General features: G+C 45.1%; 1 protein-coding gene and 1 pseudogene across 1 annotated transcript; both read left to right on the plus strand.

Annotated features, from left to right (window-relative positions):
• The first annotated feature begins 3,794 nt into the window (after positions 1-3,794).
• Positions 3,795-6,046, plus strand: LOC136539393 (QWRF motif-containing protein 7-like). The gene is made up of 4 exons (XM_066531351.1): positions 3,795-4,716; positions 4,823-5,149; positions 5,263-5,370; positions 5,535-6,046. Exons 1-4 carry the CDS (start codon positions 4,138-4,140, stop codon positions 5,655-5,657), a joined length of 1,137 nt encoding a protein of 378 aa, XP_066387448.1. The 5' UTR covers positions 3,795-4,137; the 3' UTR covers positions 5,658-6,046.
• A 966-nt stretch (positions 6,047-7,012) lies between these two features.
• Positions 7,013-8,284, plus strand: LOC136536889 (protein ALP1-like; annotated as a pseudogene).
• Positions 8,285-26,093: the final 17,809 nt, after the last annotated feature.

Genomic DNA, 26,093 nt, shown 5'->3' on the forward strand with positions numbered 1-26,093 from the left:
TTGTATATACCATGTCAAGGTATGAAGTCATTTAGAGATTCAAAAATTTGAATTAAAAACACCTAATTTAAAAAGAAAATTTGGCACTCAAAATATTTTTGAATAAAAAATTTATTCAATATAAAGTTGTAGATCTCGTTGACCTCTGTAATTCGTCTCTATCTGATTTTATATGCAAAAGTTATAATTTTTTTAGACAACTATTAAGGGTTATGATTTAATAGCTAGGGACATAATGGCCAATTTCAACTTTTCTCTCCCGTCCGGTCCTAGAATAGTGTCTAAGAGCCAATTGTCACAATTAGGAAGTGTATTATAGTAAAGACTATACTGTGTAGTATCTATTAGCAAATATTCAACATTAAAGAATGTGGTACACCAAAATTTCTCTTGCTGAAATGGTTTTTCGTGTTGGTGGTTGACATTGTGGGGGTGTCTGTTGTGTGTTTTTTATCTTCTCCTTCTTTGTATTAATATACATAGACTGACGGTTGGCCGTCCACACTTCTCTTCGGGGGAAAACGTTGGCGATGAGATGGAAAACGTGATTTGACCTTGCATCAGTATAAAGCTACGAGTTTCTTCGTAAGATAGGTAGACCATAGCGTCAAATATCGCACCTAAAAAGACCAGGCCAGTTTCTCTCTCCCAACGTTGACACCTCTCTTCTTCCCTCGTGAATTCCTCTCGAGCGTGCGTGTCCGTCCGAGTGTAAATAAAACGAAAAGAAATCCCAGCGTGCGCACGGCCGAACCGTCTCGTTCTCAGCTCGCCGTGACGTACGAACACTCTACACTCTAGAAATGGCTCTCCTCTCCCTTTCTCCCACCAAACCCCACCATTTCTCCAATACTACAACACCCTTTTCACATCCCTCCAAACACCCATATACAAACACAGCCATTGGCCTCTATGTACAGAATGAAAATATGCTTCCATTGACGCATCTCGATAGCTACATATATGAATGAACTGCCATGTTTTTTTTTTTTTTTTTTTTTTTTGCAATTGTTGAGCAGGTACAAATCGTGGATTTTGATAGAACAAACTACAAAAAGATGGCGGAGTTATCTGTAGAAATGACAAAATGTTGGCACCTAATAGCGAGAGATACATCATATGGTTCTTCTATCGTTTCATGAGGGTGACTTGCCCTCACAAAAACACTTCATTCTCCATATTGACATAAACATCGCAACTCGATCTCTTCCGTTCCGAGTACAAGCTCTTGTGTTCCGTAGTCTTGTTTGTATACGCGAATCGATTGGGTGACACGTACGTACAAAAGTATTCCCCATGGCGTCCCTGGATCATCTCCTTTGGGGGGGGGGGGGGGGCATCTCTGTAAACAAGTCGGAATCGGCGTCCGCGTCCAGAAAGCTATAGGTACCAGTGGCCTGCCCGATGGAGTACGCGACAAGGATACTGAGCTCACCAGTCACCTTCTGCCTCATCGTGCTGCTTACCTCCGATTGGATTGCAACGCATGCCAATAGGCTTGCCCGCCACATCACACCAGGTGCGCCCGCCTCCATCGCGATCCTCGATCCAATCAAACCAAAATTATACTGGATATAGATAAGGCCTGCCCCGATGTTGTGATCAGGCCAGATAAGTACTCGGTCGTGATGCTTCTTACTACTAACTCCCAGATATATACTCCTACATGTAAACTAAAGAGCGCAGTCTCTGGCTCGGGAGGGCTTCAACTTTTGAGCACCACCGACAGCATCTGGTGCCGCTCTTATATGCAGTTTAATTTTGCACCGTATTCATGTGATGTGAATGGGAGCTGCTGAAAAATTAAGTCAAGTTGCTTCCTCTGGCCATAAACAAATGGCAGAACTAGCCGAGCAACAAACATATTCAAATAGGATATGGGATCGGATTGCCTTGCCAGCGCCAGGCACCGAGCTCAAGGTCAACCTGAACCAGCCTACAGCGACTTGTCAAGAAACTGAAAGAAAGGAAACTGTGATTACTAAAATCTTCATTGCTATATATCCTCATGCATACTTCTCAATCGTCACTACAACATTGCAAGATTCCATGCATATATAGAGTAAAGTCCGATTCAACTCATCCTCTTGAAGTAGTCGCTGAATTTGAAAGACTCCCTCAAACTTGAATATCAATACCGAACAACAAATAAGTCTACTTAACCCTTCAACTTATCAGTAGTTGACTACTTCACCCCACTTACCTATAAAACCATGTATTCTACCCCTTAAACTATTGAAAACCGTTTAAATAATCCCGAAGGAGGTTTTGAGAGTGGGTTTCTGATGTGGGACCAGCCTACAGCAATTTGTCAAGAAACTGAAAGAAATAAAAATGTGATTTTGAGAGTTGGATTTGGATTTGTGAGACCATTCATTCATAATCATATAATACCTTCACGGCTTCACCTCAAAACGTTGGGAGGGTGAGAGCCACAACTTGGTAATTGTATAAAATAAAAATCGTTGCAAGGTTCGCTCTATTAACTGGGCCTCGCGCAGCCCGCAGCACATGGTATCTGTAGAAATAGAGCTCGCACATCCCACCAGAGAGACGCCAGAGGCTAGTGCTATGATTGTGAGGCGCAGGCCTAATTCACTAGTTAATGGGCCTTTCCAAAGCTAAATTTTAATAGTTAATGAACCTTCCCCTAAAAAAAATATTTAATGAACCTTCACGGGACGGATAACCCGCGGGAGGCTGTTCCGTTGCTTTGATGCTTTCTCTGAACAGCCATAGATAACTGCAGCTTTTGTATATACCATGTCAAGGTATGAAGTCATTTAGAGATTCAAAAATTTGAATTAAAAACACCTAATTTAAAAAGAAAATTTGGCACTCAAAATATTTTTGAATAAAAAATTTATTCAATATAAAGTTGTAGATCTCGTTGACCTCTGTAATTCGTCTCTATCTGATTTTATATGCAAAAGTTATAATTTTTTTAGACAACTATTAAGGGTTATGATTTAATAGCTAGGGACATAATGGCCAATTTCAACTTTTCTCTCCCGTCCGGTCCTAGAATAGTGTCTAAGAGCCAATTGTCACAATTAGGAAGTGTATTATAGTAAAGACTATACTGTGTAGTATCTATTAGCAAATATTCAACATTAAAGAATGTGGTACACCAAAATTTCTCTTGCTGAAATGGTTTTTCGTGTTGGTGGTTGACATTGTGGGGGTGTCTGTTGTGTGTTTTTTATCTTCTCCTTCTTTGTATTAATATACATAGACTGACGGTTGGCCGTCCACACTTCTCTTCGGGGGAAAACGTTGGCGATGAGATGGAAAACGTGATTTGACCTTGCATCAGTATAAAGCTACGAGTTTCTTCGTAAGATAGGTAGACCATAGCGTCAAATATCGCACCTAAAAAGACCAGGCCAGTTTCTCTCTCCCAACGTTGACACCTCTCTTCTTCCCTCGTGAATTCCTCTCGAGCGTGCGTGTCCGTCCGAGTGTAAATAAAACGAAAAGAAATCCCAGCGTGCGCACGGCCGAACCGTCTCGTTCTCAGCTCGCCGTGACGTACGAACACTCTACACTCTAGAAATGGCTCTCCTCTCCCTTTCTCCCACCAAACCCCACCATTTCTCCAATACTACAACACCCTTTTCACATCCCTCCAAACACCCATATACAAACACAGCCATTGGCCTCTATGTACAGAATGAAAATATGCTTCCATTGACGCATCTCGATAGCTACATATATGAATGAACTGCCATGTTTTTTTTTTTTTTTTTTTTTTTGCAATTGTTGAGCAGGTACAAATCGTGGATTTTGATAGAACAAACTACAAAAAGATGGCGGAGTTATCTGTAGAAATGACAAAATGTTGGCACCTAATAGCGAGAGATACATCATATGGTTCTTCTATCGTTTCATGAGGGTGACTTGCCCTCACAAAAACACTTCATTCTCCATATTGACATAAACATCGCAACTCGATCTCTTCCGTTCCGAGTACAAGCTCTTGTGTTGTCGTCTGAGTCTTGCATGGTGGTGCTTCTTCTTCCTCCTCTTGTCGAGTATTTAGGCCGCTTGAACAATGCACTGATAGCCAGATAGCCGAAGCTTGTATTTATTAATTTATTATATATTATTCGATCCATATTTATCTCGCTCGTGCCTATGGAGTCCTACGGCGGCGGCGGCACGCGGACGTCGGCGTCCTCGCGGCGCCCCTGCACGTCGGTGCCCTCGCAGCGCCCCTACACGTCGGCGGTGGCCTCCCGCGCCGGCTCCGGCGCCTTCGCGTACGACGGCATGCGCGCCACGTCTCTGTCCACGTCCACGGCCAACCTCACGCGCTCCCTCCGCAAGGCGGTCTCCTTCGCCCACAAGAAGTCGCCGCCCTCTAGCGCCGACGGGCCGCCACCGCGGCGCTCGCTGAGCAGCAAGGAGATCGGGGCGGCGTCGACGGAGGCGCTGCTGATGTCGCCGCACCGCCGGTCGACATGTCCCTGGGAGCCGACGACAAGGCGGCGGCGGAGCACCGGGACGGTGGATGTGGCGGGCGGCGCGGGGAAGGGGTCGTCGTCGGCGTCGGGCGCGCTGCTGCGGGAGATCATGGCGCCGCGCAGGAAGGAGGAGCCGGAGAAGGAGGAGGCCGCGCACCGGGCACGCATGCTGACGGCGCGGCTGCTGCAGTGGCGGTTCGCCAACGCCCGCATGGAGAAGGCCATGGCCCGCGCCACCTCCGCCGCCGAGGTGAGCCATGAGCCCATGACACGCATCATCGGCGCGCAACGCAATACGCAGTTTCTTTTGACATGTCGTTTGGTTTTTGACGGGCACGTCGCGCCGGCGCACGCAGAACAAGCTGTTCTACACGTGGCTGCGCGTGGCGGAGCTGCGCAACATCCAGGCGGCGAAGCGGATCGTGGCCCAGCGGCGGCGGCAGAAGCTAAAGCTGGCCCGGCTGCTCCGCCCGCAGCTCCCCCTGCTGGCCTCGTGGGAGCCCCTCGCCAAGCCGCACGCCGACGCCACCGCGGACCTCGGCCGCGTCCTCTCCGCGGCCTGCACCAGCGTGCCGTTGGCCGCCGGCGCTCGCGCCGACATGGACGCGCTGCACGAAACCATGTTCTCCTGCGTGGGCACCGTCAACGAGATCGAAGCCATCACCGACATGTTCTACGCCACGGTACGTACATTACATTACACACACAAGCGCATCATGAAAGCGTTACACGGCCGGTGCGAACTCCGGTCGTCTCGGTCGCCCACGTTAATTTGCCTAAGTAGTAAGTACTACAGGCCGGCGCGACGAGCGGCGCGCTGGGCGAGCTCGCGCGGACGATCCAGCAGGAGATGGAGTGCCTGGAGGAAGCGACGCGGCTGTCGAGCATCGTCACCGGCTTGCAGGTGGGTGCCCGGTCGCTCTCGGGAGATGGATGTCTCACCGTAGCCGAGGCTGTAATTGATTGCCAGATACCCCACTAGGACTGCTGCTACTAGTAGCTAGTACTTGTTCATGTCCACCAAGCAGCAAATAGAGCTTGAGTTGCTTTCTCTTCCCTGTTATGCAGATGCAGGAGGTGAGCCTCCGGGCAAATTTGATGCAGGCAAAGCAGAGGATTGACCCGGGGCCGAGGCTGGGGCGACGGCGACCGGCCACACCGGCGCTCGCAACATCTGGTTGGTGTTTTTGATCGGAGGGCCAGACATGAACAGAAGCAGAGTACAAGTACTCACCCACTATAAATTAAGAAAATTGATTAAGGTGCATGACTTGTGTTCATCGTGGAGGCAGGCCACTTGATCATTCGACGTGTGCTAGCTTGGCGTATAGTGTATGCGTGTCTGAAATAAGTTAAAAGTGGTCGTAGATGATGGCGAGAGGTGCACACTGCACTTGCGTCGCAGTGCACCTGTCCGATCCGATCGCCAGCCGGTTCTGCTGTCCTGTCCTACTCGAGTATATATTTCTAGTGAAGTGAGGTATTTATTCATTTCCTCTTGGCGGGGGGTTTAAGATTATATTCATTTCGTGTGTGTGCTTCACTGCTTGTGCATATATTTATGGATGCTGTTTGAGTTATTCGTTGGCACCTGTGCACAGACTATGTAATTCAAGTTATTCAAGGGCTTGCATGTATTTATGAACTATGGGGGTGATTGGTTGCCCCGACGGGGCGGTCCTAAGGCCTATCCGGCACGAGTTAGTGTAGTGAGGGCGTGATTGGTATCCCGACTCGCACCATTTGCATGCTCCTCTCCATACCTTTCCCCTCCGCCATCCCGTACGCCTCCATCTTCTTGATTTCTCCTTCCCTCTCGGTCCTGGCTCGCTCGGTGCTTGGCGGGAACCTTCGCGCCGAGCGCGGGAGATGAGGCCGTCCGGGCCATAAAGCGTGCGCGCGGGTCTCGGCTAGGGTTACCACCCTCACTCTTCGCAACTCCTGCCATTGCTCCGGTGCGAACTCCCGTCTTGCTCCCCCTCGACCTCGGTAGCCCTACCGAGGCGACCCTCGCGCGGCGGATTTCTCTCGGTCCTCCGGCGCTTGGACGGTATATATGCCACCTGCACTCTTCCCCTCCTCTTCTTCACTGTTGTTTTTTTGTTGATTTGTTGGTGGATTTTGCTTGAAATGCCAAGAAATCAAGGTTCTTAGTTTGACATCCTCAGATCTGTACGATGCTATACCTGATTTACCTGTTCCTAGCTCAGATCTGTACATGATGCTTCGTTTTTGGTTTATACCTCATGTTTTGTGTAGATCTTGTACATGCTGATGCCTATTTTGTTGTACACACTGAGCAAAGTGGCTAGAGGTCAATGATGTTGATTGGTTAACAGTATACGCTGGAGGAGCACCCTTTGGTGTGGTAGCCGCGTCTTTCATTGTTTATTTTGTCTGATTTTTTGCTTGCTAAGCAGTACATACCCATGTTGCATGCTCGCTTTCTAATGTTGCCCTCCATCCTGTTGTGGTAGACATGGCGTTTTGAAGCTAGGTGAAGGGCTACCGCTGCTGTGGTTGTTGTAGTGGCGGCTTGGTTTTTCATGTGGTTTAGGAGGAGAGTTGAAGATTCGCGCTCAGTCACCTATGGTCCCTTGACTGAGAGGGACATACAGAGGATGAATAACCTTAGATACATCTATGAATCTGATGATGTGCACTGTGCCAACCTTCTTAGAATGAGGAGGGCCCCTTTTTCCAACTTTGTGACCTTTTCCGTAGTAGAGAGCTTGTCACTGACAGCATATATGCATCTGTTGAAGAACAAGTAGCCATGTTCTCGCATGTTGTTGGTAACAATGAGAGGTTTAGGGTGGTTGACCTTACCTTCAGGAGGTCCGCAGAGACAATTAGTAGGTTCTTCCAGAAGGTGTTATATGCGGTAGGAGAGCTGAGGAATGAATCGATTGTCTCTCCTGCTACCAATGTCCATCCTAGGATCCTTGGGAGCAGAAGGTGGTACCCCTATTTCAAGGTTGGTATCCATAACTTGTCATACATAGGTCTCATGCATTATCAGTTTAGTGTCAATGTTCACTTGCACTTATGTTTTTTTCAATTAGGACTGCATAGGAGCAATTGATGGTGCTCATGTATTAGCTAGAGTGCCTGTGAAGATGCAAGCTGCCTTTAGAGGCAGAAAGCACACCATCACACAAATGTGTTGGCAGCCCTGGACTTTGACCTTAGATTCACCTATGTGCTTGCTGGTTGGGAGGGATCTGCACATGATGCTCTTATCTTGTCTGATGCTCTTGAAAGAGATGATGGCCTTAGAGTGCCACCAGGTATCATCCAAACAAAAAAAACTTTGACACTTTGCTTAATCCTAAATGAAACTACTAAAACATGTTCCTATCTGCTAATTTTTAGGCAAATTCTATCTTGTCGATGCTGGCTATGCAGTGAGGCCTGGTTTCTTGCCACCATTTCGTGCCACAAGGTACCATTTGAGGGAGTTTGGTTCAAACCGACCTCAAAATCAAAGAGAGCTTTTTAATCTAAGGCATTCGTCTCTTAGAGTAACAGTTGAGAGGGCTTTTGGGGCTCTAAAGAATAGATTCAGGATATTGGACAACAAACATTTCCACCCATACAAGACCCAAGTTAAGCTTGTTCTAGCCTGTTGTATTCTTCACAATTGGATCCTCAGGCATGGGCAGGATGAGCATGTGCCTGCTGAATCCACATGGACACCTAACATCAATGATAATGCCTCACAACTAGATCATGTCCCTGACAATGGTACCTAGGCACAATAGAGGGAGACATGGGCTGCACAGATGTGGCAAAACAGGGGGAATTCTAGGGTGTAGTGGCATGGTGTGTGTACTGTTTAGTAGCATTGGAGAAACTTGTATTTTTACTGAGACCTATGGCACTTTGCAATGATGTAGTACCTATTCCTTTTTTGCCTATTTGATCTATTCAACTTGTATTTCATACCATGCAATTTGTTTTCCTTACGTACTGGTTGTGGATAGGAAATGGACAATGTGCCTGACCAGGTTGTTAACATTGGTGGTGAGGACAATGTGGTGGAATAGGGTGGGGTAGTTGCTGCTGATGATGGCAACCAAGCAGCCCTCAGCCCAATGGCCCTATGCACTGGAGTCCTGTCCAGACTGGGTTCATGCTTAGGAGGTTCCATGATTTGGTGGGGTAGGGGGTCAAAACTGAGAAATGGTTCAAGGAGGTACATGTTAGGCATGTTGCACTCATGGTCTCTGAGTTTGCTGGGGTCAATGTGACCACCCAGTAGATTTACAATCACCTGAGAAAGTGGAGGCAAAGGTGGGTTAAGGTTGTTAGGCTCAAGGATTTGAGTGGTGCTCTATGGGATGAGGACCACCATATGATAGTACTTGATGATGAACACCTGCTAGGCCACACCAAGGTTAGAAACTATTTGGATAACACCTCAGCTATCCCTTCTCTTTTGTTTTGCTCCCCTATGTCTAATAATTACATCTGTTTCACTAACTAGGACCATCCTACTGATGCTAAGTTCTTGAACACACCAATAGAGAACTATGTTCAGATGGAGGCCATCTTTGGTGGTAACTAGGCAACAGGTAGGTATGCAATGGGCTCAAATGAGCCTCTAGGTACTCCAACCGACATTGGCCAAGGTGATATTGATACCGTTGAGGACAACACTGACTTAGGTGGCACAGAGGCTGAATCTGGAAAGGGAACTCCTTCTGGTATGGAAGGCTCTAAGGGTTCTGATGCCAAGGGCCAGGAGGAAAGGGGTGGCAAGAGAAGGAAGCTTGCCCTAGAGGAAATAGACCTCATGAATGGAATGATCAAGGCTGTGGAGTCTGTAGGAGATGCCTTCAAGACTCCACAGCACAATGAGGTACATCAGGATCTTTATGTCTGTATTATGGACTGTCCTGGGTACTCACAGGAGGCACTCATGTTTGCCTTGGTTTACCTGCTGAAGAACAAGGCTGAGGGACTTTGCTTTGTTCAGATGACAGAGGCTCATAGGATCCTGTGGCTTAGGACCTACCTGAGCACAACCTACTTTGCTTAGATGCATACTAGCTAGCCTCTCCACTTTTGCATATAGCCATGCTAACTATCTTATGCTATAGGAAGTATTTTGATGTGTAGCACTTACCTCAACTAATGCTACAAAGAACCATTTGCCGCCTAACCAAGGCTACATCTAGTCTGGAATAGCATAGGAGCCATGGTGATGGATGTGAGGCTTTGTTCATCTATGTGTTGTAGACATTAACAAAGTGTGATTGTTAGTTCACCTAATACATTTTAGATGCTGTTATTGTTCTTGTAGGAGTTCCTATTTGGCCGATGATGCAAACTATAGCAATCTGAGGTGGCTGTGGGTATTATTCTTGTTGTTGCTTTATTGTCTGCTTGTGTTTTCTTATGTCTTTCATCAAACCATGGGATACATCCATTCCCAAGCAACTGTTGTAGGCATGCCTACCGGATGGCTGGGATGGACATGTCCCATGGTTCCATGGGAGTCATGAACTTGCCTTAGCAATTTGTGTTCTTATTTGCCACCTGGGATGATTGCAGTTTTTGACTGAGGCTGATATAATTGTGAGATCCTTTTCTTGCCTATGAAGATAACAGTGCCAGTTTGAGTAATGGATTATGCACATTGTTGACTTTGACTTGTGAGGTACTAGAGCATTGTTTCTTCTATCTTCTGCTTATGCTTCTCTTGGCTGTAATCAAACCATGTGAGACATCCATGCCCAAGCAACAGCTAGACAATTCTGATGATCTAATGGCTGGGCTGGATGCCTCTCATGGTTTCATGCCTATCATGATCTTGGTTTTCTACTTTCTGTTTGAGGTTTGTTGCTGTCTATGTTTCTTAAGCTCCAAGTTCAAGGTCAAATGAAAAGGCAATTAAAGCTGAGGCAAATTGATTGAACTACCCCTCATCTTATCAACATCTTATACTTGCTTTTATGTGTTTTTAAGGGGCAAATGGCTTGGTATGTTGTGTACCGTGGTAGAGTTCCTGGGGTATATGCAACCTGGGCTAGATGCAATGCCTAAGTAACTGGTTTTAAAAACAACAGCTACAAGAGCTTCCCTAACAAAGAAGAGGCAAAAGCATCATACTTAGAGTTCATGGGTTGTGAAGATGATAAAGTTTTTGTCAATCCTCCACCAAAGGTGCTCAGGAAGAAACCGGTGTTATTTGTTGTGGCTGTGGTGCAGTCTTTTCTGTTGCTGGTGCTCCTGTGGTTCATTCTTGCTCGTTGCTACAACTATATATGATGCTCAAAATGCCATGGCTTTGTATGTTACCTATCGGGGAAAGGAGCCTGGGGTCTATGCCCTAAAATGCCTCCTTGCAGTGCTTCGGGCAACAAATGAAGCCCTAAAATACCTTGGTTACTGGCTATTGCTTTGGTTTGGTCATTTATTTTGATGATGCTTGAGTTCTTCATTGCTAAGCATTGTTGTAGGTGCATCTAATTGTTTCATATTGCCTATGATAGTTTCAAAATGCCATGAAAACATGTGGAGACATTGACCTTGTGAGGAACTGTGACTTTTGGGCAACTAGTCATGCTCTTGTTCATGATTTGTTGGGAGTACTATTGTCATGTTTATGTCATTAGAAGCTCCAAGGTCATTGTCAATGCCAAGCTTGTTGAACTAAGGCAAAATTATCTATGTTTCCTTCTATTCTTCTTCATTCTGCAATACCTGGTGGTAACCACACCAAAATGGTACACGGGTGCTCGCACCCCAGGCCGTGCGCCCAATCAAACACAAACGCTACCACCACTTCATACAGCAAAACGATCAATGGGGCAACCAAATAGAATCATTGTCATCTAGGACAGCTAAGCTAAAGCAAACCAAACAAAGGTGGATGGATGCTTTGATGCTGGCTCAGAAGAGCCTGGATAGGGCCACCATCCCGGACCATTGACCTCAGAGCAACCAATCACGCCTTACATACATCAGTTGTAAACATTGAGCTAAGTACTTATTCTAGGTCAAGCAGTGAAGCACACACATGAAATGAATATAATCTTAAATAGGGGCTAAGGTTTTAACCAATTTTGTCCACCAAAATAAATAGGGGCGGATCTAGCACCGGGACGGGTGGGCTTGAACCCTTACCCCCTATAAATTAGTATCCATGTAAGCTTAAAAGAGGGTGAAGCTAGGGTCTAGCTGTTTGGACTGAATCCTGCCGATGGCAATTATTTGGCGGAGGCTTCCAACGCACGCGTGATCTGTTTCTGGGCCGTTTTGACTCTTTCTTTAATGGGCTGAATCATATGCAGCGATGCGGCATGCATGAAATCCAAAATTACTGACATCAACACACATGCAATTTTTTTTCAAGTAAAAAAGTCATAACTGCTAAACCAAGTATCAAAATTAAAATCTGATTGCACCATTGTATTCTTTGCAATAAACTATTCAAAACAAGATCTCACATGGATATAATTAGATAAAATTTTATTGACGAACATTTATCTAATGAAGATAGAATAATTCTTTTTATTAAGTACAACAATGTTGTAGGTCCATGATAAAATTTTCCGTCATTATAAAACATTTTTTGTAAGTTAAGGAGAATAATATTTCATATTTAGGATAAAAACATTATAAGTTCTTGTGAATGGTCTTATAATATCTATGAAAATAGAGGGAAAATGAATGAGAAAATCTATGAAATATATACAAATAGATAAATAACATAGCATATTAAAAATAGGAAAAATATTAAAAGATAGAATAAGGCATAAGAAAAAACAAAAATAATAGAAATGAAAGAAGTCCACGTAAAAAGAGGAGAAATAAACAGAACAACATGCCAATACAACTTAAACTACCTAAAATATACCATAAAACATCTCACAGGTACTATATGAATATTTCATCACCACTACAAATGTAAATGGTTTGTCTCAATTATGAAATATTTATACTATTATAAACCATAACAAACCATCATAGAATATCACAAAAAATACATCATAAAACATCACATGTATACCATGTTGTAGAACCAACTAATTTATAAAAGCATAAGTACAATGGCAGCCCGCAAGCAGTTGCACTGTCATACTTGAGCCCATATAAACCCGATAGTCCGTCGAGTACCACAATAGGTCTTGAGAAATGATCCACATACAACCGAGATCGTACATGATTCAACATGCATGTCACATATTACATAAAGTTCATAGATATAGTTCATTCATCAGAGTATGAAATGGAGTTATTACAAACCAAGTTCGATGGATAGTAGCGAAAGCAAATTAAGTTCAAAACTAGCATTTGTCAACATAGTTCAAATACAGTGCCAACTCATGATCACGATCCACAAAAGCATATAAGAAGGATTATGAAGATGCCTGCCCAAGGCTCACTCCTCATCCACGATGGGATAGAAGCAGTTCTTGCAATAGCCGTGATAGACGGTACCATATGCAATAATAGGAATAGAACCCTAAGTATGAGAAGGTACTCAGCTAGACTTACTCGTCATAAACCAGAAATAAATTGACTCCAAGGATTATTCAAGGCTTTATAAGTGGAGGTAGCTTGACAACATTTTTGCATAAAAATGATTAACTCAGTTATATAGTTGTACTTAGCTCATCAAGTTAATTATAGCTATTCATCTCTAGATTAGCAACTATCCTATGTCAAACATGTGATATATCATTTTAGGAGCATACAATAGTAACCATAGCCGGTGTAGTAATTCCATGTTTATCCGAACCATCACATTCCATAGTACAATTATTACGATGTTGGGACTATCTAAATTTCTTACTATCCAGGAGAGATGGCGATTCGAATTGATTTCAACCAGCTAGGAATTTATTCCTAACACAAACCCAGGCAGACCCGATCAACGGTCACCTTAGGTCACCTTTGGTATAACTCAAGTCCACATTTCATGGGTTCGCCCAGCGCCGCACAATCAGGGACAACCAGCTGCCAGGACGTTTAGGCCCGACCTACCCTTGGGCTCATGTCTGTCTCTCCGTACATCCTTACTACCATCCAGAGTGTGCACTCTAATAGAGCAGGGCTCTGCTTGAGTGGAGCTACTCGGCTTTATAGTCAGAACAAGTTATCCGACCAACTAAGTGATAGGCATGCGTTCAATCTTATCAGAAGCGCCAACAACGGTACGGTCCTTAATCAGCACAGACAGAATCACATGAGTCAACCTACACATAGACTCCACCCGGCCTCCATTTACATCACCCCATGGTTCTTTTCCATGATAGCAAATATAGCCAACCGTGCTTCAGTATCCACCTATATCTCGCAGGTGATAGAAAATCACCCGACTTCTACCGGTCTAAGCATGGCTAAGCATATATTTGATCTTGGACCTACATAGGGTTAAAGTTGTATATATCTGGACAAGGTGGTTCCATGCATCAAGTGTTTCCAGTCAACTCTTATAACCTAATGCATCAATCATAAAGGACTCAAGTAGTATTTTGTAAAACACTGGGAGACTTAGAATGCTCTGGGGCTTACCTTTGAGAAAGGAGGTGGGTCGGTGATCAAAGCACTCAGGGAGCTATTCTAGAATCTGCTCCTCTTCTCCTAGAGCTACGGTTTGAGGAGTCTCCTACTGATCCCTTTCCTCTTCTTCATTGAATTCCAACAATGTTATCTCCTCGGTCGATCCTATATGCATGATCATGGAATAATATATTGCGAATGCATGTATGACGACACATATAATATGATAAAACATGATGAATGCATCCTCGTAAGTATTTTCAATAGCATGGTGTTAAAGTAATAACAAGTGCATCCTATTCTACCGAGTAGATGCATATCTCTTCTCTATTACTTAAGCAAATACTTCTGCAATTTATTTACCGAACTATAAAACAGTAGCTACTCGTTTTAACCATAACTGGAGTTATATACATCGAAATTATATGGTTGTGGACATTATAGAAAACTTATAAAATTGTATACAACTTTATTTTAATATTCTTAAGGTGATTCAACAGTTATCTAGGTCAAACAATTCAATAAATCAAATCTGTCCAGAGAGCAAACAATTAGGATAGCAAACTTCTAATAACCAAAACTCTTAAACCCTAAGGCCTATGATCATGAAAATTTAACACAAGGTAGATTAGTAAGTTATCTACAACTTTTTTATTAACAAGTTTTACAGAAAAGGCCATTATCAACATGAAATCATCCACACAACCGAAACTATATATGCAACCACTTATTTGAATTATAACGCAATAATTAATTAGTTGCATAATAGTAATTGCTTCTAAGCCTTACTATTGATATCAACAGTTCATATGCATCACAAGCACCACAAAAAACATCATGCCCAACCACAATTTAATTATTTAAATGACTTTATTAATTTAATTAGATAATTAGGGGAAATAACAAACATATATCAAATGTACACAATAAATTTTCATAAAATTATAGTAGCTTCTTAATGCTCACAATAGGCTACTATGAAAATTTCAAACCATTTGAATATGTATAACATCCTATGCAAAAATGACAAGCTAGCAAAGTCTATTTTAGTGAAAATAGTTAACCCTATAGAAAAGTGTCAAACAACAGATTATGTATTTTTCCAAGCTTCATAATAGTGCCATAGTACTGTACAAAATTTTGCAGGGTAAAATGTTACATATTTTTGTCCCTATAATTTTCTTTAGAAAAAATATTTATTAATAGATAAATAGAAAGATCATATTTCAATCAAGTTTACAACAAACTTATTATTTTTCCTAGCTAGATCATGTCAATGCAAGACTAGCAAAATTGGAACCACAATTTTATCACTTTTCTAGCTCAAGATATATAATTTATAAGATTGTAAACATTCAAAAAGCATTTATCTAAATACATTTTAATCACCATGAAAAATACTAGAAACTGTACATATCATATTTTTATAAAATACTACACTTTATAAGGAACACAAAAAAATTTTGTTCACCAAAAATGGACATCTACAACTCAACTTATGATTTTTCAAAGTTAGTACAAAAATCTATAAAAGAAATAAATAAAACCCTAACTAGTAGTCGCTGACAGAGGGGACCCACAAGTCAGTGGGGTCCACCCGTCAGTGAGCCAAAGCAGGGCACGGTGGTTGGCCGGTGCTATCTCGCCAACGGCGAGCACTCCGGTGAAACTAACCACACCATCATGATCTACACACCAACCCGCATCTACCGACATAGGTAGTGGAGGTGCGGATGTACATGAGCCACCTTGTCACCGGCCATGGCGGCACGGCGGCGCTGCGCTGCGGTACGTCGGCCATCTCCGGCCACGGCAAGGTTAGGCAAGGAGCGCACGAGCTCCATGGTGATGACGCGGCCCTATTGCGACTACCTAGGCTAGGCGAGGTGCTCCGACGAGATCTGCCTGCATGCGCGGTGGCGCGGTGGTGAGAGCACGACATCGCTAGTCATTGTGTTCCGCACCGGTGAGGCAACCAATCATAGTAACGTCATGCTACCGGCTAGACTACACCCTGACCAAGCCCTAACGCAACAAAGGTGAAGGAATGTGCGGTGGAGTTGAGCAGCGGCGAGCTCGACGTGGAGGCGGCCATTGAAGCTAAGCTCTCCGACGAGGACGGAAACGGTGATTTCACCCTCACCGTAGCTCGTCTGGTGCTGCAACCACATCAAGGAGGTAGAGGGGAACACGGTGAAGCTAGCTACGAGATGGAGGCAGCAATGGCGTGGTGGAGCAGACGCTAGGCGATGGTGGAGCTGCTCGGTTGCTCGGCGGCACTCAGTTCTCTGTGGTGAGCGTGAGAGAAGGCAGTGGAGAGGGAGAGAGTGAGCACGTGAGTGCGAACTATGGCACGTAGGGTCTCAGATATCGAGCGCCAACGCGCTGTGGTGAGGGCCCGATGTCGGCCAGCAGTAGCCACACGGTGGCCTGTCTCTGCCCGCAGTCGGCCATGACATGGCGCAACACAGCGTTCATCAGCATGTGATGGTGAGCCTGGCAGCCAGTGTTCAAGCCAATCAATCTCCTAAACGGTGGCGAATTAGTGTACAAAGTTAAAACAAGATTTGTAGAGCTATGTACAAGCTACAAATTTGGTTTAGAAATCAAAGTCTAATTCTCAATGGTTAGGGAGTTAGATCATCACAGAGTCTACTGCATCGACACTATCAGTTCAAATGACTTAGCAAAATTTTCTGAGTGCTAAAAACAGTGAAATGTTGATTCTTGTGAGCCAAATTCAAGCATGTTAGGAGTTGAACTAGCCTATGACCCAAAAATAAAAGTTGTTGCTCTACTCAAATACTACAACTTTGCTTTAGTGTACACACCCATGCAAAGGCTCTATGATATAGTTCAACCTAAGTCAAACATACCACTTTCAAATGATGACTTAAACTACAATTATGACTTAGAGACCAAACTAGCCATAGTCCTAAATACCAAAGTTGTTCATAGTGACATTCTAAACATGGTTAAGGTATTCCTAAGGTCACACAAGCATTTCATACATTGGTTACACATAATACTTCCCAGGTCAATAAGCATATCATCACTTAGGAGCTTAATTAGATAAAGTGATCTTCATGAACAATGTTCCATTAATCATCCTAAGTATAGCTAAGGTGTTTTAGTGACCAACATCAACCACTTACACTTATTCACACATGATCATAAGCATACACATAAGGAAATATGAAATAACAAGGCATGTTTCACATGTTTCAGTTGTATCTTTCATATGTAAAAGCTTATATATGAATGCTTGATGATTATGCTCATGCAATGCAGGTCAAATTATGCAAGCCTAACACCTAGGGTGTTACATACCACATGAAGATTACAAAAAATACATCTTAGAAATCAAATATATACTACATAAACATCGTTGAATACATCATAAAACATCACATGTATATAACACCCAAACATCAAAAACATATCATAAAACTTCAGATGTATACTAAATGGGCATCACAAAAATACATCATAGAACATCACATATATACTATGTGAACTTCACAAAATAGATCATAGAACATCACATATACAGTGCATGAATATCACATGTATACCATGTGAACATCACAAAAATACATCATAGAACATCACATGCATACTACATAAACATCAGGTATCCCACGAAGGTAGATTGATCGATAGAGAGGTGTGTAATCAAGAACAAGGCAACAGAGACACATGAGTTAGATAGGTTCGGGCCGTCAGTATGACGTAATACCTTACTCCTATGGTCTGTTGGTTTGTGTTGGCTATTGTATGATATTGCATGTGTTTGGAGGAGGTCCTTGCCCGCCTTATATAGTCCGAGGGTAGGGTTATAAGTCGGTTAGATCTGAGAGATAACTAGAAAGTAATAACAGATTGTAGGAATCATGGGATCATACGTATCCTAACAGATCTCATAGTATCTTCAGGATATCTTCCTGGTGTCTTACAGGAGGCGCTGAGTAGAGTCGTGCCCTACAAGGCTTTGTCTTGTGGGTTGGGCCACCCTGGGGGCACAACCCATGTGGTATGCCATGGGTATCTAGGGTCGTACCCCCCATAGCTAGTCCCTGAGCGCCTTGTACCCATTGTGCAACACTGTCTTGAGCTTGTTCGAGTAGGTACAAACAAAGCCGAGTAGTCAAACTCATGGTCCGACCACCATGATGAGTTGCCGAGCAGTTGTAAGTAGTTGTCAAGAAGTGTGAACCATCACCGAGCAGCGCGAACCATCGCCGAGTAGTGTGAACCATCGCCAAGCAGCGTGAGCCATCGCCGAGCAGAGTAACCCAAGTATGGCTTTCCATAAGGGTGTAAGGAGCACAAGTGCAGAATCAAAAATTTCTTCATGGTGGACCAAGTGTGCCCACTTAGAGTCTAACCACAAGAAAGGGAGATAGTCTTCTTCATCTTCAAGAGGCATGAAGTCTTCCAGATTAAAGCAAACACACTCACCACAAGGTGAAGTGTGCCCACTTAGTCCCTATGCCTGACAGTAGATGACGTAGTCATGTGGTGCCAGGGTCCAAAGTAGAAGAATAGTAAAAAACTAGCCGAGCAGGCAGCCAGTCCCCAGGCATAGCTCCAAGGTGAGAAAAAGCACATTCACCACAAGGTGAAGTGTGCCCACTTAGTCCCCTAGCCTAACAGTAGGTGACATGGTCACGTGGTGCCAGGGTCAGAAACATCAGTCAATTGAAGAAAAATCCCCAATGCGGTGAGGAACCAAGACGTAATGTTGACACAGTCCTTGAGCCACACGAGGAAATCTTGGAGAAAACAAATCACAGAGAAAATACCAGAGTAATAGCTGTACAGTAGTAATTACTAAGCCATAATGGTTGGTGGAGAAGTCAGTGAATATTCAGTGAGCCATAACAAATTGCAGAGATAAATCAGCAATACGGGCCATGGTTGCGCGAAAGCCCAAGTAACAGCCCACCTTGCTGTTGCGGAGAATTCAGAGAGGCGCAAATCATGGGAGCAGTTTCCCAAAACCCTTAAATACGAAAGGGTGGGGGGAGTGCTTTATAGCTGTGCCACCATACCCCATGATCCCACCTTTGCCACTTTGCCATTTCATCTTCCTCCTCAGCCCTCGTATTTCCAGATCCACATCCACACGCACTTCCGCCGCTAGTCTCCATCTGAATCCGAGAGATGGTGCCTAAGAGGGGAGCTATGAACCCAAAGAAGGTGAGTGTCAGAGCCAGCTGTGATGAAGAGTGGGTGCCATCTTGCACGGGGGAGGCGGAGCTCAATAGATTCATGGAGGCAGGCGTTCTTCCTAACCGCATCACCGCTGGATGGCAGTCAGCCAGCGTTGAGCCCTTCCCAATGCCTCATACTAATGAAGTACTGGTGTTTGAGGATTATTTTTGGTGAGGATTGGGATTCCATGTTCATCCATTTTTGAGAGATATGTTGGAGGCACTTAGTCTGTGCAATCTCCACCCAAACACCATCTTGCACATCTCGATCTTTATCCACTTCTATGAAGCATATCTAGGGATTCTTCTACACTTCAACCTCTTTAGACACCTATTCTAGTTGAAGAAGAAAGGCGACGGCAGTTCTAAGGTGGTCGATGGCGTATATTTGCAACTCCAGGATAGGATGGTGAGAGAGTACATCACTGTACTGCTAAATACTTCGCTGAAGGGGTGGAACACCAACTAGTTCTACATGAAGCAGAGCCAGATTGCAATCCGCTACGACGTCGACCACATCTTGGAGAGCCAAAAGAGCTGGTCGAAGAAACCAAGCAGTGCTGACATGGAGCAAGTGAGGGAGCTCCTTGGCTTAATAAAGGGCATGAAGACTAATGCTTCATAGTGTGCCACGTCCAGCCCTGCAAGGAGAGGGCCCACACAGCCTTTAATTTCAACAGGGAGACCGATGGTACCTAGGAGATGACGGAGATGCTGTCGAGGGATGTTATGCAGGAGCGGGCCATAGAGCTATTTGCTCTACTTGCTTTGTTCAACTTGCCAGGGCAGGTGAGACCCTTTCATTGCCAGAATCTACCACCTCAGGTAAATATCTCAATTGTGTGTTCCCAATGCTTTTTATCTTTTGTCATTGCCGAGCAGTGGACTGATTCACTTATGCAAAGATCCATTCGTAGGAAAGAGCGGTGTACTTCTTGGGCGTGTCGAGGGGCGATTGGCCGCAGGCAGTAGATGCTCGGCCATCGACATAGCCTGAGGAGCGAGCCATCAGCATCTTGTTAGAGAGTCCATCCTTAGTGTCAGAGAAAGTCCCAGGGAAAAGGGCAGTGGCAGACGAGCCAGCCTAGAAGAAGAGAAAGATAGTGGGTGTTGCTCCCCTCAAACCTGATGGCATCTTGCTTGGCGGTGACCAGACCACTCAGACATGGAGTAACGCGATGTTCAAGTGGACGGATGACGACAAAGTTCTAGTGGCTCCTCCATCGAGCATGAAGGCACCTCTATGTAGCACGCATGCGGAGGAACAATTGAAGGGAAAGGAGGGAGTCCCCCAATAGCAGGCGATGGGAGTCCCTGAGCAGCAGGCAAAGAGAGTCCCCGAGCAGCAGGCAAGGGGAGTTCTGGAGCAACGGGCGGAGGGAGTCCTCGAGCAGCAGGCAAGGGGAGTCTCAAAGCAGCGGGCAGAGGAGAGGCTAACAACAGAGATCGCAAGACCTCCACCCCAAGATGCACGAATTGACCCTAAGGCCATAGCAGGAGGCTCGGGTAGGCAGTGTCGGTTCAGTAAAATCTACCTAAAAGCCGCTACATAGGTACCCTTGTCTTGGAGTTATTTGGTTGTCATATCCTTATCCTTTTTGGCGACTAACAAGCTGATCTGATGCAGCGTGAGGTGTGCGAAGAATCTAACCCCATTCATCTAGACTTATGAACAACTGAGGGCTAGTCCCAAGGTGGAGGCAATGCTGGCGGCTCCCATCCTAGAGTCCCGGGTGCTCAGCAATCGGTGGAGGAGTCAGCCACCACTGCTGATGGTCTTGGTGGCGGTGAGAGGCTGGCGTCGATGGTGGACGGGTCGATGATGGTGCCCAGGGCAACGGTGGAAGCCGTCAGGTCTTCAGGAGTGGAGGCTAGAGTCGCCGATGCCATGCTAGAGGCCAAAGTGGAGAAACCTGCAACACCCGAGGAGCAGATGGTGCTCCCTGAAACACCAAAGGGCATGGTCAGACACGCTGTCCAGCCATGGAGCCCCCCGGTGGTGCCTCTAGTAGCGGTAGAGGAGGACGAGGTGGAAGAGATCAAACGTGACGATGAGGTGGTGGTTGTTGCTAAGGAGGAGGACACCACTAGGGAGCCCAGGAGGCTAGAGTCTACCCTTGTCGGAGTAATGAAGTAGATCAAGGTCAGTACTACATCTGTGATGTTCATCTTTAACATTGGAGATTGTTCTTCTTCATAATCTTGGTGTTTTTATAGGGGATAACTTAGATTGCTGAGCATCGGTGCCTGCTGATAAAGAGGATGGAGCCCCTCACTAAGGAGAATGAAAAACTCAAAGAGGCGATGAAACTTATGGAGAAGAAAATCTGAAGGGCCCAGCACGAGCAAGACCTTGCTGAGTCCAACATGCGGGACCTGGAGTACAAGAAGGGCATCCTGTCCGAGTAGCTGGCGACCGTGTTTGAGCAGCTGCATGGCAAGTCTAAGCAGCTAGCCACTATCTCCAAGTAGCTGTCAAGTGCTTCCGGGTAGCTAGAGCGGAAGTTTGAGTAGCTCAGGAACGTATCCGAACAGAAAGTAGGTATGGTGTATTGGCGAATGTGCTTTGTATTGTTGAACAACCATATTTTTGGTGATAACTATTGTGCTTGTAGAGCATGATATGGAGCTTGGCCAGCTGCCCCAAACCATCGAGCATCTCTGAGAGGAGAAGGCTAAGGAGTCTGGGTGAGTAGACAAACTAGCTAAGGAGCTAAAATGTGAGTACTTCCTGGTTAGAGTTATTGTTGAAGTAGTTTCATTTTTGATGGAACCTTGTAATGCTTGTAGACTACCGTTAGAGGGTCAAGGCATAGTTTGATGTGCTGGTGCAGGAGGCCAGGACCCAAAGGGACAAGTTTGACATTGTAGTCGCCAGAGTCAAACTGGTGCTCGACTACGTCGACCTAGAGGTGGCTCCTCAGCTTGATGACAGGCTGCCGCATTTGGACCCCATCATCAAGAGGTGCAAGGCGGTGTGGGAGAACTTCAAGAGCTTCAACCGCGATGCCATTGTTACCGCCGTTACTCATGCCCTTGCGGTGGTCCGGTCCCACTACCCAGCCATTGACCTTCAAGCAATAAGGGCTAGATTCACTGAAGAGATGGGTGAGGCAGAGCACCAGCAGTTGAAGGATGAGGTGGAGGACGCGGTGAAGAAGCTGGCCAACGACATCGACCTGTTCGGCGAGACGGACGATGATGGCGAAGCTCGGGGATCTACTCAGAGAGTATGCTGTAATAACTGAATAGAGTAGTTAAAAACGTGCAAGAGCGCAGACAGAGATTTATGTGTATGTATAAATGTTGACATGTTCATGTTTATGCAATTTGTAGTGTTGCGGTGAAGCAATCGTTGTAGTATTAACCCTAACGCAATTATACATAGTATAAGTAGCGTCCGAGCAGTTAGCTCATTATAGAAATCTTTGGCCTTAGCTAGCCCATTATCCATAACGTCGAGTGCGGAGCCCGTGCATGTGTAGGAGGAACAGGCATGACCAAGGAACCGAAGCTGACCACCCATAATGCAGAGCGCAGAGCCCGTAGCACGTGTAGGGAGAGATCAGAGACTAGGTCTTCTCCATAGAGAACAGAGCAGAATGTGTGCTGCTCAACGGTTGGCGAAATAACTTGGAAATAAACGTAGTATAAGTGGCATCTAAGCAGTTAGTTCTTCACTGAGCTCTCGGCCTCGGCTAGCCCATAGTCCATAACGTCGAGCGCAGAGCCCGTGCACGTGTAGGAGGAATAGGCGTGACCAAGGAACCACAGCCGACCACCCATAACATAGAGCACGGAGCCCATAGCATGTGTAGGGAGAGATCGAAGACTGTGTCTTCTCTATAGAGCACAAAACAGAACGTGTGCTACTCGATGGTCGGTGAAACATTTCGGAGATATGGAGAAATGCGGCAGAGTGTTTATGGCGGTCACATGTTGGAGATATGGAGAAACATGGTGGAGCAGTTATGGCGATAACATGTTGGAGACGTTAAGGAGTAGCTTAGAGCTTGACGATTGTAAGTGGAGATTAAATCATAATGGAGACAAATTATGGTGATCAAAACTTTATTCACCATGGAGTGAAGAATACATATCTGGAGCGCTTCCTAGGGGGACGAGAGCTTGTGCATGCCTTTAGTTTTTTGTTTTCTACGAAGAATGAGGTCGCCGACAACAAATGAACGACCTTTGATGTTGCGGTTGTAGTATCTCCGTAAGCCTTCTAGATATTTAGCTCTGCAGACATAGGTGATCATGTGTTCCTCCTTGGCCCTGTCGAGGTACTCTGTCCGAACAGTTGTGGCTTGCTCTTTATCATAATTTTCCACCCTAGGTGCTCGGAAGGCAACATCCGCTGGTAGTATGGCTTCTAAGTCATAGACCAAGAAATATGGAGACACACCGGTGCTACGACCAGCTTGAGTGTGCAGTCCCTAGACCTTAGTTGGTAGCTCTTTGAGCCATCTACCCAGATGCTTTTCTTCTTTCTGATATAGCCTCTTTTTTAGGGCATCAAGGATCATGCCGTTCTCCTATTTGACCTAGCCGTTGGCTCTAGGATGGGCAACAGAGACATATTTAACAAAGATGCATCGGTCTTCACAAAAGTCCCAAAAATGATTGCTAATAAACGTAGTTCTGAGGTTAGTGATAATGCTATTCGAGAGACCAAATCTGTGGATGATATCTTCGAAGAGCTCGACTGCTTTCTTTGTAGTAGCCAAGACGAGCGGTTTATACTCCATCCACTTGGAGAACTTGTCGATGGTGACATATACATACTGAAAACCACCTGGCGCTGGCTTGAAAGGCCCGATCATATCCAGTGCCCAGCATGCAAAGGGCTAAGAAGCTAGGATGGTCTACGGTTCTTGTGCTGGCATGTGTATTTGCTTGGTGAAAAATTGGCATCCTTCACAACATTGGACGAGGTCTTCTACATTGGAGATGGCCATGGGCCAGTAAAAACTAGCTTGGAAAGCTTTGCCGACCAGGTTTCTCGAGGCCACGTGATTGCTGCAGGAACCAGAGTGAATTTTAAGAAGTAGCTTCAATCCTTCTTCTTGGGTGATGCATTTCTATAGTATCCCTTCTTTGGGACTTTTCCTCATCAAGTTGTCATCCACCAGCACATAATGCTTGCTTCAACGGATTAGGCGTTCTATTTCAGTCTTGTCGATGGTCTTAGAGTTGACGACCACATCATCGATGTAAGCTTTGACGTTGTGGCCGATCTGTTTATCGAGGCACATCTGGATGGCCCTTTGATAGGTCAACCCAGCATTCTTGAGTCCGAAGGACATGGTGGTGTAGCAGTACACACTGAAGGGCGTGATGAACGATGTCTTGATCTGGTCTTCTTCCTTGAGGGAGATCTGGTGATAGCCGGAGTAATAGTCGAGGAAGGAGAGCAATTTATAGCCGACGGTGGAGTCTACAACCTCATCTATCCAAGGCAGACCGAAGGGGTCTTTAGGGCAGTGTTTGTTACAATCAGTGTAATCAACACACATTCTCCATTCTTTATTCTTTTTTTGAACGAGAACATGGTTTGCTAACCACTTAGGATGATACACTTCTTTTATGAATCCGATGGCTAGGAGCCATTTTATTTCTACCCTAATAGCCTCCTTCTTGTCTGGCGTGAATCGTTGGAGTATCTGCTTGATCGGTTTGGCGGTCGGCGAGACATTCAAGGAGTGCTCGATCTTCTCCCGTCGTACCCTCGACATGTCTACAAGTTTCCAAGCAAACATGTCGGTGTTGGCATGTAGGAAGGAGATGAGCGTGCTTTCCTATTTGGGGTCGAGGTGAGCCCCAATCTTCATGGTCTTGGAGGGTTTGTCAAGGCCGAGGCCGACATCCTTGGTTTCCTTAGACTTGGCGGAGGTACGAGGAGGCTCCAACAATGGGATCTGCAGGTCATCGGCGGGCACTGTCTTAGCATTGGTGACCACACTGGCCATCTAGATGGAGATGTCTATGGCTTCATTGAGGGCGAGGCTCTCTGTTGACATTAATTTGTGATGTTTTGATTTTTGTTTGTTAAATGACAATCATTTTGTTAGATGCAAGAAATGTATCAGGAGGAGTTTTGGTGAAAATGGGGTCATCCTCGAGAATTATACCCTGATGCGTCTAGCAAAGATGCCCTCATCCCTCTTGACCTCCCTGTCCCTAACTATGACTGTGGTTTTTTGGCCAACGTGTTTCAATCGAGACATCCAGACACAGCGGCTCGTTGCTTCGACACATATAGTCGTTTTAATGTAAGTAATGGTTTCCACAATCTTTTTTTCTTCATTTGTGTAAGTAGGCCGCTAATATTTTGTTGGAATCTTGTTGTGTAGGCCCATGAGAGGTGCTTTTTCTTTCAGTGGATAGACAGTGCAGACAAGTTTGACCCTAGGTACCTCCTTTTTGATGATTGGTGTAGAGGGAGACATCCACATGAGCACTTCTAGTGGTGGGTTCCACCCCCCTAACCCCCCGCTAATGACGGCTAAGGAGAAGCACCTAGCCATAGTTAGATGACTCTAGGAACCTCCTCTGTGTAAATGCGGAGGTCAAGCTGTGATAAACCCTGAGAATACGGTGGAGTTTGTGTGTCCGAACAAACACGAAGTAAGTGGAAAGTGTATCTATTTAAATGTTTATCTCTATATGTGTGCGTGTACTAATGTATTATCTTGTAGCGTTGTGGATTTGCGAAGTGTCATTTCAATGAATGGCTCTATGATCCTAAGAATCAATGGTCGGAGCCACCTCCAGTCAAGTGCGAATGTGGTGTTAAATCCAACTACGGTCTAGTCCCTTCGGAGCTTGGAATAGGCCATTATTTTGTCCATATGGTTGACTATGATGAGGTTGGTTATTTTTGTGGTAAACA

This window comes from Miscanthus floridulus, chromosome 2 (assembly GCF_019320115.1).
Source record: "Miscanthus floridulus cultivar M001 chromosome 2, ASM1932011v1, whole genome shotgun sequence".
Taxonomy (NCBI): Eukaryota; Viridiplantae; Streptophyta; class Magnoliopsida; order Poales; family Poaceae; genus Miscanthus; species Miscanthus floridulus.